This window comes from Chelonoidis abingdonii, chromosome 8 (assembly GCF_003597395.2).
Source record: "Chelonoidis abingdonii isolate Lonesome George chromosome 8, CheloAbing_2.0, whole genome shotgun sequence".
Classification (NCBI taxonomy): Eukaryota; Metazoa; Chordata; order Testudines; family Testudinidae; genus Chelonoidis; species Chelonoidis abingdonii.
Window position 1 is genome coordinate 67,340,638 of NC_133776.1, and position 16,640 is coordinate 67,357,277.

Below are 16,640 nucleotides of genomic sequence, written 5' to 3' on the forward strand. Positions count from 1 at the left end.
TGTGACTGCAGTAAGCTGATGTGCATGCATTTTAGCTGTGCTCTGTGTGCGTTGCACTCGCTGCTATTTGCTTACCAGATGAAATACAGAGAGCTCTAAATGAACTAGTTCAAGTTAATGATGGCCTCTTCATCTCCAACTCCCCATGAGACACTGTAATTCCCTGTCCCACCACTGATGCTTAGGGAAGCTGGAGCCTGTGTCACCATGTTCTCACTAGCAGGACCCAGGAACCTGTAGGTGCCAACTGCTTCATCTGCAGCTTCTCTATCTCCCCCTCTTGTCTCTGTTCCCTGACTGGAAATTGTTATAATTAAGTGATGGTCTGCTCTAAAACAGCTAGTCAAGTTGAGTTACTTTCTGGATCCATTGGGGGGGGGGGGGGGGGGGGTTCACCACTGGCTAAAGTTGAAATAAACCAAGCTGAACTCACACCCTGGCTGACTTTAGCCCATAGTTAGGACTGCATCCAGCCATCCTCTGCCATAACAAATAACCCTTCTGTTTAACCGCCTCTAGCTTGGCTATGAAGCTCCTGCCTTCCACGTGAAACATGGCAGGGCCTAGTTCCATAAAAGGCGCGGGGATGGGGTGCAAAGCAGATCCAAGGGCCCCCCGGGGCGCTAACCCGGGTACGCAGCTGGACAGTGACTCTTGCAGGAGCGCAGCTTGCAGGGGGCGGGGGGTTTGCAAACTTCGGGGGATGTTTCTGAAATCGGGAGTTGTGTGATTCGACTGTTCCCGAGCAGGGGGGAGCGGGGACCCAGCAGACCAACATGACGGGTTTCGCGAGCGTCAACAGCACAGATGGGAGCTCGCGGCGAGCGGGCTTCTGGGCAGTGCGAGGGGCGGGCTCGCGGCGGGGCGGGGGCGGGGGCTCAGGCCTCGGCAGTTCTCGGCCGTTTCCGGCTGCCGGGCCGCCCCAGCGTTTTCCGGCAGCGCGGCCGGGGCCGCTCGGGGCGGTGCCGGCGCCGGCGGCGGAGATCGGAGCGTGGCCCGGCCGCCATGGCGTCGCCGTCCCGCAGGCTGCAGCGAAGCCTGAGTCACACCTGCCTCAAGAGCGTCCTGCTCACTACAGCTTCGTGTTCTGGGTGAGGGCCGGGGGAGTAGGGGCCCCTGGCGGGTAATGGAGTCCTGGGGGAGGGGTCCCGGGATTGTTGGGTGGGGGGCAGGGGGCTGGGGAGTAGGGGCCCCTGGCGGTAATGGGGTCCTGCGGAGGAGGGGTCCCGGGGATTGTTGGGGTGGTGGGGCAGGGGCTGGGGGAGTAGGGGGCCCCTGGCGGGTAATGGGGTCCTGGGGGAGGTGGGGCAGAGTTCTGAGGATAGTGGGGACCTAGGCGAGAGGACCTGGGGGGGCTGGGCTGGCTGGACCTCTCCAAGGGTGGGTGTGAGGGCAGGGCCCAGGCTCTAGAGGGGTTCTCTTGTCCGGTCTGTAGGGACCCTCTAGCGAGGTGCCCCCATGGGCTCTAAGGTCCGTGTGCCCCTCCAGCTGTCTGTGCCCATCATGGGGCTGGCTCCCCCTACCCCGTGTCATGGCCCTGCACCTGTGTGGCTGATGATGTGCCTGTCCATGCTTGGTATTGGCATGGTAGCCCCCAGGGAACAGCAGTGCTTTGAGGAGTGCACCCTGTAACCTTGTCCCTTTCCTTTCACTGCTCCCCAGGCTCCTCTAGCAGGTGAGTGTGTCTGGATCCATTAGCGCTGGGCCTGTCTACCCTACCATTGACTTCTTTGTGTCTCCCCTCTGTGTGCCTGTGTGTATACATGAAGGGGTCTGGAATGTGGCACCCATGGGCATGTTTGTAACAGAGCAAATCATTTCCACATGGGGAAAGTTAATTCTTAAAAGGCAGATTCATCTGAGTTCCTGTTTATACAATGCCTGAGGGACTGAAGTTTGGAGATAAAATGCTCTGATTATACAAGTGCTTCCTGGACTCTCAGCTCTGCCCTTCTGATAAGTGATTTCACATAAACAATTTTATTGCCCACTTTCAAGGACTTCTGCCAGGCAGTCTTTCCTGGAACCCCTCTGCTCACGCTGCCCTCCCATCCCAGTTTATCTGTCCTTAGCCTCCCATTTCTCTCCTGTGGGATCCTTGTCTTCTTGCACACTTCCAGAGTATCTTGTGGTGTCTCTCAGGCCTTGGCTACACTGGCGCTTTACAGTGCTGCATCTTTCTTGTTCAGGGGTGTGAAAAAACACCGCCCCTGAGTGCAGCAAGTTACAGCACTGTAAAGCGCCAGTGTAAACACTGCCTCAGTGCTGGGAGAGCTCTCTCTCAGCGCTGTAAGCTAATCCCCACAGGCAGGTGGAGTACCTGCAGTGCTGAGAGAGCTCTCTCCCAGCGCTGGCTCAGCGACCACACTCGCACTTCGAAGTGCTGCCGCGGGAGCGTTCCCGTGGCAGCGCTGTACGGCTGCAAGTGTAGCCATACCCTTAGGCTTTAAGTGTGTGGGTTTAAGTGACTATGGCTAAGTAAAGTGCTTTGAAGTAACAAGTGAAGTAAGGATGATTGAGTCTCAATTCTGATTTCTCCAGATCTCTGGCATTATCCTCCTGGCAGTTGGCATCTGGGGCAAGGTGGGCCTAGAGGTGTATTTCTCCCTGTTAAATGAGAAGGCCACCAATGTCCCCTACGTACTCATTGGCACAGGCACTGTTGTCATCCTTCTGGGCACATTTGGCTGTTTTGCCACCTGCCGTGGAAGCACATGGATGTTAAAACTGGTAAGTGGCCATTGACTACTAGAAGGCTCACAAATCCAATACCTGCTTCTACAACCCAGGACTTCACCAGCTGTCTGCATGTGCTCCTTCTTTGTGTTGTGCTCTCTGTGTGTGTCTGCCTCAAGAAACTCTCTCTGAACCATGCATTCATTGACTTTCTTGCATAGCCACAATTGCTAGAACCCCAGCTCTGCCAAAGAGGTTGAATCTGGGATATGTCCTAATAGATGTTCTCTCTGCAGCCTTTTTTTCTGTGTACCTGTGTTAGCCCTGAAATGTATTTTGCTTGCACTGACTCTCTCTTCTTTTCTGTCCACAGTATGCCATGTTCTTGTCCCTCATCTTCTTGATTGTGCTGGTGGCTGCTGTTGTAGGATTTGTGTTCAGACATGAGGTGAGTCCAGGTGTGACCTATCTCTCGGGTACTTTAACCCCTTCCCTCCTCTTCCTGAGGCTAGGACTTGGATGCAGCCCCTGCACTGGACGGAGTTCTCACTTACATGTTGTTTCCTCTTACTTTGTGTAATCCCCTGGTTGTTGCATACTGAGGGTCAAATTCTGCTCCTTTTACAGGTATAAATCTGGAGTAATCCTTTCAACTTCAGTGGAGTAGTCGGGATTTACAGTGTTGTTGCTGAGAACAGAATTTGGCTCAGTTTCTGATTCCAAATGTTCAATATACTGAATAAGAAATGTCTTGTCATATAAAGATGTAAAAAGTGCTAAAAAAAATCACATCAGAAAAGTTTAATTAGTTCAACAGGAACGTTAAATGAGAGATATTTAGGGCCAACATTGGGGGACCCACATGTAGGGGTTCTGAACTGGGAGTGGGAACTAAATCTGAACTGTTTTCTTTGAATACAACCTTTAAATAACTAGCATTACTCCCTTTGCCATCATGATAGTTTTTTTACAAATCTCATACCATAACCAACACAGCTGGCCCCTTTCTAACTTTTGTATACGTGTGACATGCTTGGAATGAACTTTTTTTTGATTCTCAAGAATTAATTTGTAGTTGCATTGCTGATGATTATTCAAAATATTAGCAAAGATAAAATTAAAGCTAAACTTGAACTCAGTACTTGTGAAATACAACTGTAACACTATCCACCAAGTTAACCAGTATTTAACATCAACAGGGGTTTAGAGAGACTATATGTAGAATGCCTAGAAATAATTGCAATGGGCGCATTACACTATTCAAGAGAAATGTTCGTCACTAATCCCTTAAAGTTCCTTAAATTGGGTAGAAAAGTATTTCAGTAATTAGAAATAACCTGACTATAATGAGGTGGGGGAGATGTTCAAAGGCATAAACGGCTATTAGACACCTACCTTCCATTTGTGCCTTTGAACATCTCTCCCAAGGAGTGTAAAGTGGAAACCAAAACCATTCTGTAGTTCCTGCTAAGCTTGACAGAATGGACATTTTTATAAAAAACAGACTTTTTAATTTATGAGTTTGATCCTTAATCTGAAATGTGCCAGACAGATTGATTCTGCAAGTGTCTTTGGCCATAAATGAGGCCCACACAAATCTTGATTTTATTTGTGATGTCACAGCGATTAGGTCTGCCTGTAAATGCACGAATTAAGTTCTAGTAGTTGGGGCAGTGCTCCCTGCCCTAATCCCCAGTTCATCTTTATAGCCACTCTCACGTCTGGATAGTAACAGGAATGACTTTCTAACATGGTTTAAGCCATTCCTGGTTCTCTGTTTCTGATAGAGCTGTGTTTTTAAGACAAAGACGTTCTTGTGACAGGGAACTGTTTGGGACCTGTAGCCTTCGGGGGCTTAGCTTATGAAAATCTTTCTCTTCTCTGCAGATTAAGAACAACTTTGAGAGCAACTACAGTCTTGCACTGAGGAACTACAATACATCAATGGATCCCCACAGCGAGGCGGTAGATACCATCCAGAGAACTGTGAGTGCTCATATTTGGTTACTTCTAAAGAAACTGGTGGGGAAGTCTGCGTCCTCCAGATGCATGGCGCAGGACACCCCGATACTTGGGTTGTGCAGTAGCTGAGGCTGAGCCTCCCATGCACGGGCAAAGTATAATGCAAGGAAGGCCCTGTTTTACCAGGAGGCATTAAACATTAGATGCCTTCTCTACTACTGCCAGAGCTGTTCCTCAGAAGGAGTGTGTGTTGCAGCCTCCCTTTGCCTCATTCCCCATGTAACTGGCTCAGAATACTGGGGAGCAGTATTGCCTTAATGTTCCCAGTTGTCAAGCATACAAGGGACAGCCGTTATGATGGACAGCATAGAGGGTGGCTGTGTTCACACATGCGGCTTTGCAGGGTATGTGCTACACAGATCTTATCTGAGTGCCTAGAGTGTGCTTGTCTCTGTACAAAACTGGCAGACACTGTCCTTGTCCTGCATATATCTATATCTAGGGTGACCAGATGTCTTGATTTTTATAGGGACAGTCCCAATATTTGGGCTTTTTTCTTATATAGGTGCCAATTACCCCCCATCCCGATTTTTCACACTTACTATCTGCTTACCCTATCTATATCCCTGAGACTGTCTCAAAGTGTTTGCATTTGAAGAAAAATAGTTGCTTTGCACTGTTCAGAGGAGGTGATAGGTAAAGGGTAGAAGGTGGTGGAAGCTGTTTACGCAGGGCTGTTGGGTTGCAATGAGGAGGGGCTTGGAGGAGGCCAAGGGGGGGAAACATTTGGAGTGCCTGCAGTGATTGGTGTAGTCTTGGGGATGTGGTGCTTTGGGGTTCATGCACTACTCCTTACTGTTCTAAAACTTGATTTTCCTAGTTACACTGCTGTGGAGTCCAGAACTACTCAGACTGGGTGAACACTACCTATTTTGCACAGAAGGGAATCCCTCTGAGCTGCTGCAAGTTCCAAAACTGCACAGAGAGTGATCTGAAGGAGCTGGATAAAGCCAAGGCTATGGTGTATGGTAATGTAAGTGAATCTCAGAGGCTATCCCTCTCTGTGTCCTGGAAGCAGGCATCAGGAGGAGAGAGCTGGGATACTTTGATCTTCTTTATCTGGTAGAGAATCAAGTTCTGTAGGTGGCAGGGAACTTGGTTCCAGAAAGAGGGTTATTGGGCTACAGGAAACTTGTATGCAGTAATGGGGGTGAAGGCTGTGTTGTTGCTGATAAGGGAAAGATGCGTAGAGAAGATATCTCCAGTGCTTTTTCTCAGGTTCTCTGGAAGTCCTAGCTATTCCTTGTTGGTGGGAAAGAATCTATGTCTGCATTAGGTTGCCTGCACTGTACCACTTGCCCTGTGTGTGAGAAGGGGATTGTGTAAGATACTGTGTATAATGCTTTATGTTCCGTAGTGCTTAATCCACACAGCTTCCCTGTGAAGATAGTATACAGGAGAATGAATAGAGATGCAGAGGCAGGTAGTGTTACCTAGTGGCTAAACTGGGACGAGGAAGTCTGAGTTCAGCTCCTGGCTCGGACACTGACGTGCTTGTGACCTTCAGTGAATCATGCTGCCTTTCTGTGTCTGTACATCCCCATTCGTAAAACAGGGCTAAGGCTCACTTTGGCAAAGTGCCCCGGATGAAAGGTGCAAAGTACAAAGCTTTGAATGACTCGCCCAAGGTCGAACAGCAAGTCAAGTGGCTAAATTCAGCACAGATCCCAGGAAGTCCTGAATCCCAGGCCCTTACTTGGATTTCTTCCTGAGCTTGTTTACACTTCCAGCTGCCTATGCGGTGTCTGTGGGTTGGAAGGATGTGCACTTGGTGTCTGGCGGCCAGGAATTGTCCATGCTACAACCTCATGCTAATTCTTTTTTCTGCAGGGTTGTTTCAGTATGGTAACAACAGTTATGGAGTCCAAAATGGGCATTGTGGCTGGTATCTCCTTTGGCATCGCTTGCTTCCAGGTAAAATTTCCCTTGCTGTACTTCTGTGGTCCTTGAAGAGCTCTGAGTCTAGTCTTTGTGTTTAATGCCTTAACATTTTCTTGCATATGTAAAGGCACAGCATATTTCAGAGAGGAGGAAATGGTCGACCATTCTTCAGATTCCCCTGCCATTTTACCTAAATGCCACCCAGTCACCCATCTTCAAAGCTGGGAATGAATATTCCTTCCAGCAAGCCTGTGTATGGCTTGAGAACAGCCCTCTCTGGAAACAGCCAACTTTTAAGAGATGCCAGTGCAACCAGACCTCTGCTGTTCTGACTCAGTGTTAGCTGTCTGAATTACCTCTTCCAGTGCACAAACTGTCACCCTTGCTTCCGCTGCCCTTGCAGGATGATAGTTTAACTAAATGAAAGTGCTTGTACGTGACCTAAAACATCCTGAAATGCCTCTCTCAAATTCAGACCCAGTTAATACAATGACACCATCTTCTGTTAGCCACACTGCAAAACAGCAAGCACAATATTACAGACTCCGTTTTCTCCCCCTGCTATTTCTTCCCGTCCCTCTGATTCTTCAACCTGAGGTTTTATCCTGGTGGTGAAGAAGCATCGTGTCTCAAGCAGCAATGGAACTAATGTCTCCTAATCTGATCAGCTTGTCTCAGTAGGAAGCAAGAGGCCTCTGGCCTGAGCTCCTTGTATGTATGGGGAATGTTTTGAAGTGGGCTTTCAGAAGAGCTCCCTACATTGGGTGCATGTTGAGCGCTGAGCAGTTAACGACAATCTGATCACAGTGGGAGTTGCTTGGTGCTGAGCACTCTTGCAAATCTGGCCTTTATTTAGTTGAGCTGCTTGGAAAATTTGACCCCAGCTTTTGTTCCTGAGCACTTGAAAGCCTGGCTAATGGGTTAAGGTTGGCAGGTTTTGCCTTCGTATAGGATCGCTCTGGCTGATGAAGCTTCCTGCCGTATTTGGTCTCAGTCTCTCTCATCTGAGAAGGTGATCAGAATGGTGTCCCTTAGTGTGTTTCTTTCATGGCTCTATCACATAGGCATGTGCTCTCACCATCTCTGTAGTGTCATCTTTCACTCTTGTGTGTGTCAGAAGTCTTAAGGAGAATTTAAAAGATAGCTGGTGCAGGCCTGCCTTATCCACAGGCTCTCCCAGAATGCTGATAACTGCGATAGGACATCTGTGTGTATGGGTACGTAACAGGGCAGATATCTGAACAAGTTTCTGAGTAGTATGTCAAGTAAGATCATCTACTGTACTGTGTAGGTCTTGCTGATTGCCTCAGTTGTGGTCTGAGCCCTTGAGTCTTTCTGCTGCAGCTGCAAGGTTTGCTGAAATCCCCCATGTTCTGTGATGTTTGGCTGTGATTGTTTCTAGGAACTGGGACACCTTGCAGTCAGCAAGGAAAGTGGCAGCAGAGACAAAGACAGATGAACTACACCTCATGACGTGACTTGACTTTATTTATTTTTTTTACTCTTGTTTCAAGGTGATTTCCATTCTTTCTGAAATTCTCAAACACAGAGTCTCAGATCTTTGTATCAATTCCAAATGGCAGAACTCCTTATTTTCTTCAACACATGTTTGCTTTTGAGTAAAGAGTATGAAGAAACAGCAGCTTGGGATTAATGCAAAGGAGTACACAGACCCAGAAACCAGAGAAGAGACTGACAGAGTGAGATTGTGTATTGATTGCTTGGTTTATTTTAGCTTTAATTTACTCTTCATTGAAGGAAATTGCTTGAAAGCAGTCTGTGAGGTATACAGGCACATCCTGTCCGAGTCAAGGTTTAACATGTAATAGCACAAGCACCGAGAGAAGAATCTCGGCCAGCCTGTTTTATTCTGATACTAGTTTGACATTGTGCTGTTCTCTGTAACAGACAGACACAATGAGGATTGAGAGAGGTTGGAGCACAGACTTTTATCTTGCACCTGGTACATTTGCAAACTGTCTTCATTGCATTTTCTTGTCAGTTTCCTAGGGCTGGAGCCAGTCGGTCTCTTTCAGCTGCTATCCATTTCCTCCCTCTTTCCTGGGATGTGCATATCACACTCTGCTCATTACAGCTTCCAAATAGGGCAGCTGGAGTTTGTCTGATAAGTGGGTGGGCCCATGTGCTTTCGTCAGCTCTAGGCATGTAACCACATTGTAGCAGTTGCAGTTATTGAGGAACATGTCATTGTTTGGGGTTTAGAATCATATGAACATTTCTTGATTTATTCTCAAGTGAACTTTGTTGTGTCACATAAGTGAAAGGCCCAGTTCTGCAACTTTGCCTCCTGTGAGTACAGTTACATGCATGAGTGTTTTCAGGATCAGGTCCTTAATGTCTTTGGTACAGAAAACAGCTGCCTGGAGCCCACACGACAGTAATAACTGATGTGTGTCCTTCAGTATTTTCACATCAGAAACACACTAACCTTGATTCCATCACTGTCCTTGCAGTTGGGAGAGGCAGTTGATATTTTCTGCTGCTTGTGTAATGGGCTGTGACGCTCTTGAGAGCCATATAATCTCTGTGAAATTACCATAAAACAGTAGATGGTTCATAAAGCAAATTCTAACAAGCAACATTGACTCTCTCTCACAGGGAGCTCCTTCTCATTGATGGCTGCCAGGATCCTCTGACTCTCAGCTTTATCCACCTTAAAATGAAGGAGCCCAGATTTTGGCTTTGCAAAACTCACGTCATCCAGATTTTGCTTTTATAAAACCAAAGCAGTGTCAAGTGCTTCAGACCTCAGTTGCATTGTTTCCAATCATTGCAGTTTGGATGTCTGGTTTTGGATGACCTATACTTAGTTTATTTTTTCCCATTTCAGTTGGTTGGGATCTTTCTCGCCTGCTGCCTTTCCCGGTACATCACAAACAATCAGTACGAGATGGTGTAATAAGCCAGCCTTTGACCCAGGTATGTCTGTCCTGCAGTGCCGTGTGTGTGTATTGATATACTTGTGCACTGAATTGTGTGCCTGTCTGCAAATCTAGGGATGAGGGAGATCTTTTGTAGGCTTGCCCTTTCATAAGGCTATGTGCATATGTGCAGAGAAAGATCTGGGCAGGGAAGCATGCACACCCATGTGCAGGTCTACCCACTCAGGGATGTGCAGGGCTCTACTCAAATCTGTGTTTCTTCTATAAGCATCTAGCAGAGAGAAGAACCCATATTTTGTAGTAAGCAGTTCTTTGACTCTTAAAGTTTAAAGCAAAATAGAAACCTTCATGTGCAAGGACAGAGCAGACAGGTGCTGAGGAATCTCCTACACATGCGTGCTTATGCACCTCGGTTACTTACCTAGACCTCCTTCCCATCACCCTAGACCTAGATGCATTACCTAGAGCACCCTTGCTGTCACTCCCTCTATGGTACTAGTTCTGCTTCTTCCCAGCTGTTTTAGTGCACTACAGTTCTAGCTTGCAGTGCTCCCTGCTATTCTAGTACTGCCTCGCCTCCTCTTGTTCACTACACTACTCTGCTTCTACACCTTAGTGTAACCCACAGCTCCCTCGCTGATCCCATATTGGGCCTTTCAGAGCAGGGGTGAAGATGTTGAATGGTGGTACGTTTTGCAGTGAGGACCAGTATCTGCTGTGGATAGCATGTGACCCATAAACTTGCTTCCACTGTGTGACTTAAGCTCTGTGAGATTCTTGATCTCTAGAGCTGGGAAACATGTTCATTAACCATTCTTTGCTTTCTGAATTTTAGGAAATTTCCTCTGATCTCCCTCCTCTGGAGAGCACTTCATGACTTCCAGTTTTCACCTGGTCCCAGCCTGCTGAAATCATGTTTGAACTGACTGATGCTCTTCAGAATCAGCTCACGGAATTGAGTGTACCAGCTGTTCTGTTGCAGTCGGGGAATTGTCAAAACACTATTCTTTTGTAACACTGAATGGGGTAATTAGTATACCTGAGGTAGTTATAATAACTACATTCCTCCAGGCCCCCACAACCCCACCTCTTCAGTTTGATTGCACAATGAAGTAGCATGATATGACACTGCTCTCATGTCATTCTTATACTTTTTGCTAGTTATTTAACTGGAATTCACCATTAGTTTTGGAGGTGTATTGTCTGCATTAGGAATGAAGCACTCATTGCTTTCTCTTCTGCCGTTGGCCATTTAAATTATATTATGCACATCAGCCTCTGTCACTGATCCATTGAAACACACCTATTGTTGCAACTGGCTGGTCCTATCATGCTTTTCAGACACATTGCCATGTCTGTCTGAGGCTCTGGTTCAATAACTTCTGTTTCCAGGCTCTCTTCCCAATCAAGGGTTTTATATCACTTTTTTTTTATAATTGTATTTTTTAAAGGGCCTCGCTCCTCTCTCCTGATCAGGTTGTAATGATTTTCTTAAGTTGTAGCATGAGGTTCGGTGGTATAGCTGTCTGTGCCTGTAGCGTTGTAGGTCTGCCTCCACCGAGCTGGGCATGATGTCATCATCAGTATTATGTTCTGCTTTAACTTGTTTTTGTATTAAATAGAAATCCTCTTGTCTTGAAACACAGTAAATATTAAATATTTTACTCTAAAGTATCAACTCAGTTGGATTTTGTCTCCAGGAAATTCCATGATGATTTCAGTGCAGGAATCTATCAGAAGCATTGATTTGTTTGCCACTCATCATGCATCCATTCTGGCCTGGCACATAACCCTTGTAGCAAAGCAGCACATAGTCTCTCTAATCCATCACTGTGTTGGCTCAATTTCAATTAGAGAAGTTATTTGTATTCTCTTTTTAAAAACTGTTGTGCAAAGTTGCTGATGGAGAATAGCCAACTCCTGCCATGGAATGCTGCAGGCAAAGTTCTGCTGAGGGAACCTTAGGCAGACAAAGTTCAGTCCTCATGTAAGCAAGTACATCCTCTGCTATCTTTGTTGCTGAATTTCACCTGTTCTGTAAAGTGCTTTGGGATCCTTTAGAGGAGAGGGTACTCTGTAACTGTACAAAGAGGGATTTGCTCTTCCTGGCTTTCTATGAACAGGTCCCAATCTTTCTCCAGTAAGAGAGCACAGGGTGGTGAGGCCTTCCTTTTTCCTGAAGACATTACAGTATGTTCCTCCTTCACCTGAGCTTGGTGCTCGGTTGAGTTTGACTAATCCTGTGCACTGGATTGGGAATTAATGCTCAGGGAAGTCTGGGACAGGGGGATGAGGTACAGTCAGCCAGGCACTGTTCTATAATCACCATATGAACATGAAAAGAGGAGGGATTAGAAAGGGCTGGAAGAGCTGGACAATGACAAAGGGTCTCCACCCTGATGCAGAGTGCTTTTCACACCATTAACCTGCCCTTCCTGTCACCAAAACCAGTACTGCTGAGAGGCAGCGTGCCCTGGCCCCAAAAGCCTGAGTGGAGGAGCAGAACTACATCAGTGTTCCAGCAGAACATAATTGCCCTGTTCTGTACCCTCCGAAGCTCTGTTACAGGTCACTGCCAGAGACAGGGTACTGGGCAAGATGGATCCTGGTCAGACCTAGTATGGCAGCTCTTTAGTTCTTTTGTTAGCAGTGGCCTATTAAACTGGTTTTATTTCTGACTGCAAAACTTAATATTCCGTTTAGCTTCAGAGAATAAATCAAACTCTTGTATGTCAGTTCCCAGATGGCTTTGTTAAAAAGCCTCCAAGGTTTTGAAGGCAAGGCAAAGTGCATTAGCACTTTTGACCATTAATGTAACAATATAGACATTGTCCAATTACAGCTAATGACTGGACAGCCTGGATAAAAACAAATGCTAATGCAGGGCCATGTCTAACTGAAGCTATGCCCATCGGAAAGCCCGTGCAAAGACAAATGAGCCTGCACATACTCCTTTTCGGCTGGCTTGTGTGCTGTGCCATATAGGCCGATAACTAGCCCTAATTTAATCTGGTTCTAAATCATCAGGGTTTGTCTAGATAAACAGTTGCACCCCATCTTCCTGCTTAAATTGACAGCGCATTAGCCTGTGGTGCACTCACTGTCCATGTGGACCCTGCTGTCATGCCTAAAATGTTCCCTGATGGCTGGTTTGTGGCTTACCTCGATGATGTGGTTCTTAGATTCTTAGGCCAGGTGGCCACATGATTAAACCACCACAGTCGGCACTAATTGGCCCTCTTGTTGGAAAGTCTCAGCAGACACTTGGGATTGCAGTAATGTGGAGTGTGACCTGCTCATAGCTTTAGAGGCAGTCTCCCAAGGCCAGCATTAGGCATGTGTTTACAGAGGTGTATCTTTGTGCTGCTTCTGCCAGACCCCATGTTGCTGGATTCTGGTACCTTCTGCAAACGCGTTTCTTGTTAAAAAATTAGCCCAGTTGAAGTTACTCCCTTGAGACCTTCCAGACCTCCTCCTTTTGGTGATAGGACCAATGTGACATACCCACTCCCCTGGCTTCATGCCTGTGTTCACACTGGGAGAGCACAGGCAATGTCGTCTGCTGGGGTTCCATCTCTGGAGCGGGCTTTCTCGACCCATCAGAACTGATCCTGCCATGCTGGACTCTTGCGTCTCTTCCATCTGTTAGGATGCTGTTGTTGACTTGTTGTCATAAATCAGCTGTTGTACAGTGGGTTTCAGCTGGCTCAGAAATGCCACTGATGAGTTCACACTGCTAAGCCCCAGTAGGGATAGGGGCATTAGAAATGTGCACAGAGGTAGGTTGTGGAAAGTGTGAGTCAATGAGGATGCTCTGCATTCCTGCCTGTTCTAAAACCTGTAGTGGGGTCTAAAGCAGGGAGCAGCAGGAGTTGAGTAGCAATCGAGGGCTGCTAGTGAGAAGCTGCTGTAACATCTGTTGCAGGTGAGAGCATATGCTAACTCTTGTTAGGTGAGTTAAAAAACGAACAAGCCCCTTATCTCACTCCAAGGTCACTTTCACATGTTGTTTCTTTGTCCTGAATGTAGTTGCAATAAATAAGCCATGAGCACTCTCCCTTCACATTGCCATCTTCTCTTACTCTGCACACTTGGTCTTTTGGCAACAGCTCTGACTTCAACTCGAGAGAGCCACCTGGGCATGAGTTTGTGCAAACCACAAGGCTAGTTTCCTGCGGTGCCTGCGCCCCTACCCTGGCTGGCTTCCGAATCATGGGCTTTCCTTTGCTCTCCTGTTAGGGGGTATAATTGACAGGAACATAGGGTCTGTATATGCCGGTATGTTTTTCTGTACAGTATTTATACGTCAGGAAAGAGGTTTCTGAATTCATTTTCTGAAATAGCTGCAGCTCCACCCCGTGGCCAGCAGAGAGCAGCACTGAGAACGCATATTGATTTTAGAACCTGTGCAACTGAAATTCTGCCACTTTCCTTTCTGAATTCTCTCCAGAGGGGGAAACCCCAACCACCTCTCCTCATCTTGTGGGTTTGCTAATGAGGGATGCTGTGCTCAGATTTTGGGCTGACAAGTGTGGTATAAATACGTAGACCGATCATTAAAATGTGTAATAGAAACATAGCATATGAGAGCAGGATGGCTGACTTCAGTGCGACAATTATTATTTATTCTTTGTATCATCATAGCTCCTAGGAACTTCAGTTGTGGAGCAGGATCCCGTCATGCCAGATGCTGTACAAACACACATCATGAAGGCGGTCCCAGCTTCCAGGAGCTTAATAACCTAAGCAGGGGCCAATGTCGCTCAAATACTCAGAATGTGCTAAAGGCAACTTGTACCACAGCAAAAAGACTTTATTTTTTAATAGGTGTTGCTATATTTTGAATGGGGGGCAGGGGAGGGATGCAGGTGCTTTATGGACCTGAAAAATAAGGAATATGTTGTATTTTGTTCCTCCAAGGATCTCCAGGCATTTTGCAGAGGTGATGGTGATTCCATTTTACAGATGAAGGAAAAGGTACAGAGAGGGGGTAAGGTCACATACTGATCATGGAGCAGAGTTTCACAGTAGAAGCCAGGTCTCCGAAGTGAGAGTTGGTTCATAAGTGCAGCCCTGGGAGGTCTGAAGGAGACATGTTCTCTCTGCTCCCCTTACTCCCCATCATTTTTTTTGTTCTCCTGTTGTTGACCCTCAATGCCTCTGCAAGCCTCATGTGTTTCCACAGTGCCAGGATGGGAAGAGGGGCTCTGTGGGATAGCTGCCCATAATGCACCACTCCCAGTGCCGCTGCTAGTGCCGCAAATGTGGCCACGCCAGTGCGCTTGCAGCTGTCAGTGTGGACAGATGATTGCAGCGCTTTCCCTACTGGGCTCTGCGAAAGCTGGTTTAACTCAAAGCGCTCTACATTTGCAAGGGTAGCCGTGCCTTTAATCTACAGCTGAGCTCTGGCTTGGCAGCTCTGTTCAGGAATCCACCAGATTCTGAGTTGCTCATTCATCAATAAATAATTAGCGGGTAGATCCTCACTCTACTTTTGGCTGCTTTGTGCTGCATGGGCAGTGCAAACTAGCTGGGATTCCTCATTAATGTAAGAGCCCGCTGGGGAGCTCACTACAAATTGACATAAATTACAGCACCCTTTGTGCTGCTCTAATTTGATTAGTCCCTGGCTACCCCCAGGATTGTGGGAGGCTGGAGGGTGGCTCAGAGTCACCGTTGTCTCCTGCGCCTGCACTGTGCCCAGGAGCGAGCTGTCAGTGAGCCACGAAATTTTCAATCGGATTCAAGCACAATATCATGTCTTACTTAAAGTTGCGTTGGGAAGGCACTTTGAGATTGCACTGGATTATTAACGTAAGTGCTCCAGCAAGGCCATTTATCATTGCTCGTCCCTCTTTGATGTGTGGCACCGGTAATGATGTTAACAAGCTGCTTTCTGGATGTAACTCTGTGATGTTACTTTCCTTGGGATTTTGAGCAGTAAGCAGCATGCCCTGGGTTTCCTTTGATGGAAACACTTGTCTGACAGCACCACACAGTCTCATAAATAGAATTTAAAGAAAGGAATAAAGAAATTCTGCTCCAGGGATACAAAAAGGATCCCCATAGTCCCTGACATGAACAATGTAACTGGAACAGAGACCACCCAGATACACCTCATTAAGATTTGAGCTTCAGATGGCATAAGCTGACGTAGCAGTTCTATGTCCAGCCAGACTCTGGGCCTGACACAAAGCTCTGGGATAGATTTTCTTTTGGGAGTTGTATAAATCAGTGCAAAATAGCTCTGAGCAGCCCAGACAGAAAATAGCTTATTCTCTGAAACTAGATACTGATCGTTGCCATGACTCAGAATCTTGCAAAGGGATTGAGAGTCCACAATGATACAATGAAAGTGCTATTTATTTATTTATTTATTTATTTCATGCAAGGCGGTGGTGAAAAATCCAAGAAACGCGCAGCCTGTCTTTGGAATGCAAGAACGAATCAGCCTGATGACAGAGTTCCATGTCTTCGTTCATCTTGGCGTCTGTTATCTGAAAGAAATGCCTCCAAATGATGCCTAGGGGTGGGTGAACTGCCTAGAAGTAATATAAACTGGTTTAACCTTCTTCCAAATTTGAACTGAAACATTGTTGAGGCTTAGAAAAGTTTAGCGCTTGTTTCCCTTTTGTTTGCACGTGCCTCTTCACTTCTGGTCCCCAACTAAATTAAGAAGCAGATGAAACTTGGAAAGATCTCTGGCTATACTGTTTTTCAAAAATGCCCCACTTGCTCAAGATAGTTAAGACCAAAGCAGACTGTGAAGAACTTCAAAAAGATCTCACAAAACTAAGTGATTGGGCAACAAAATGGCAAATGAATTTAATGTGGATAAATGTAAAGTAATGCACACTGGAAAAAATAACCCAACTATACATACCAATAGATGGGGAGCTACGGGCTTTAGTGAATTTTACAATGAAGTCAGGAAAAAATAAATGCTTGTGATCAATCGTGATAGGATAGTTCTCATGAAGATGGCGCGCACCACCGCCAGTGTGCAGAGGCGGGGTTCAAAAAAGCAAACAGGACATGTTAGGGAATCATTAAAAAGGGGAATCAGAATAGAAACTGGAGAATAGAATATAGTATTGCCCTTATACATAAAATCATGGTACGCCCACCATCTCAAATACTGCATACAAGACTGTCGGT

General features: G+C 46.5%; 1 protein-coding gene across 1 annotated transcript; it reads left to right on the plus strand.

Annotated features, from left to right (window-relative positions):
• The first annotated feature begins 974 nt into the window (after nucleotides 1-974).
• Nucleotides 975-10,405, plus strand: TSPAN6 (tetraspanin 6). The gene is given in 9 exon segments (XM_032772150.2): nucleotides 975-1,069; nucleotides 1,072-1,091; nucleotides 2,542-2,730; nucleotides 3,050-3,124; nucleotides 4,564-4,662; nucleotides 5,519-5,671; nucleotides 6,529-6,612; nucleotides 9,431-9,519; nucleotides 10,318-10,405. Coding segments are annotated over 8 exon segments (753 nt in total). The 5' UTR covers nucleotides 975-1,005; the 3' UTR covers nucleotides 9,500-9,519; nucleotides 10,318-10,405.
• Nucleotides 10,406-16,640: the final 6,235 nt, after the last annotated feature.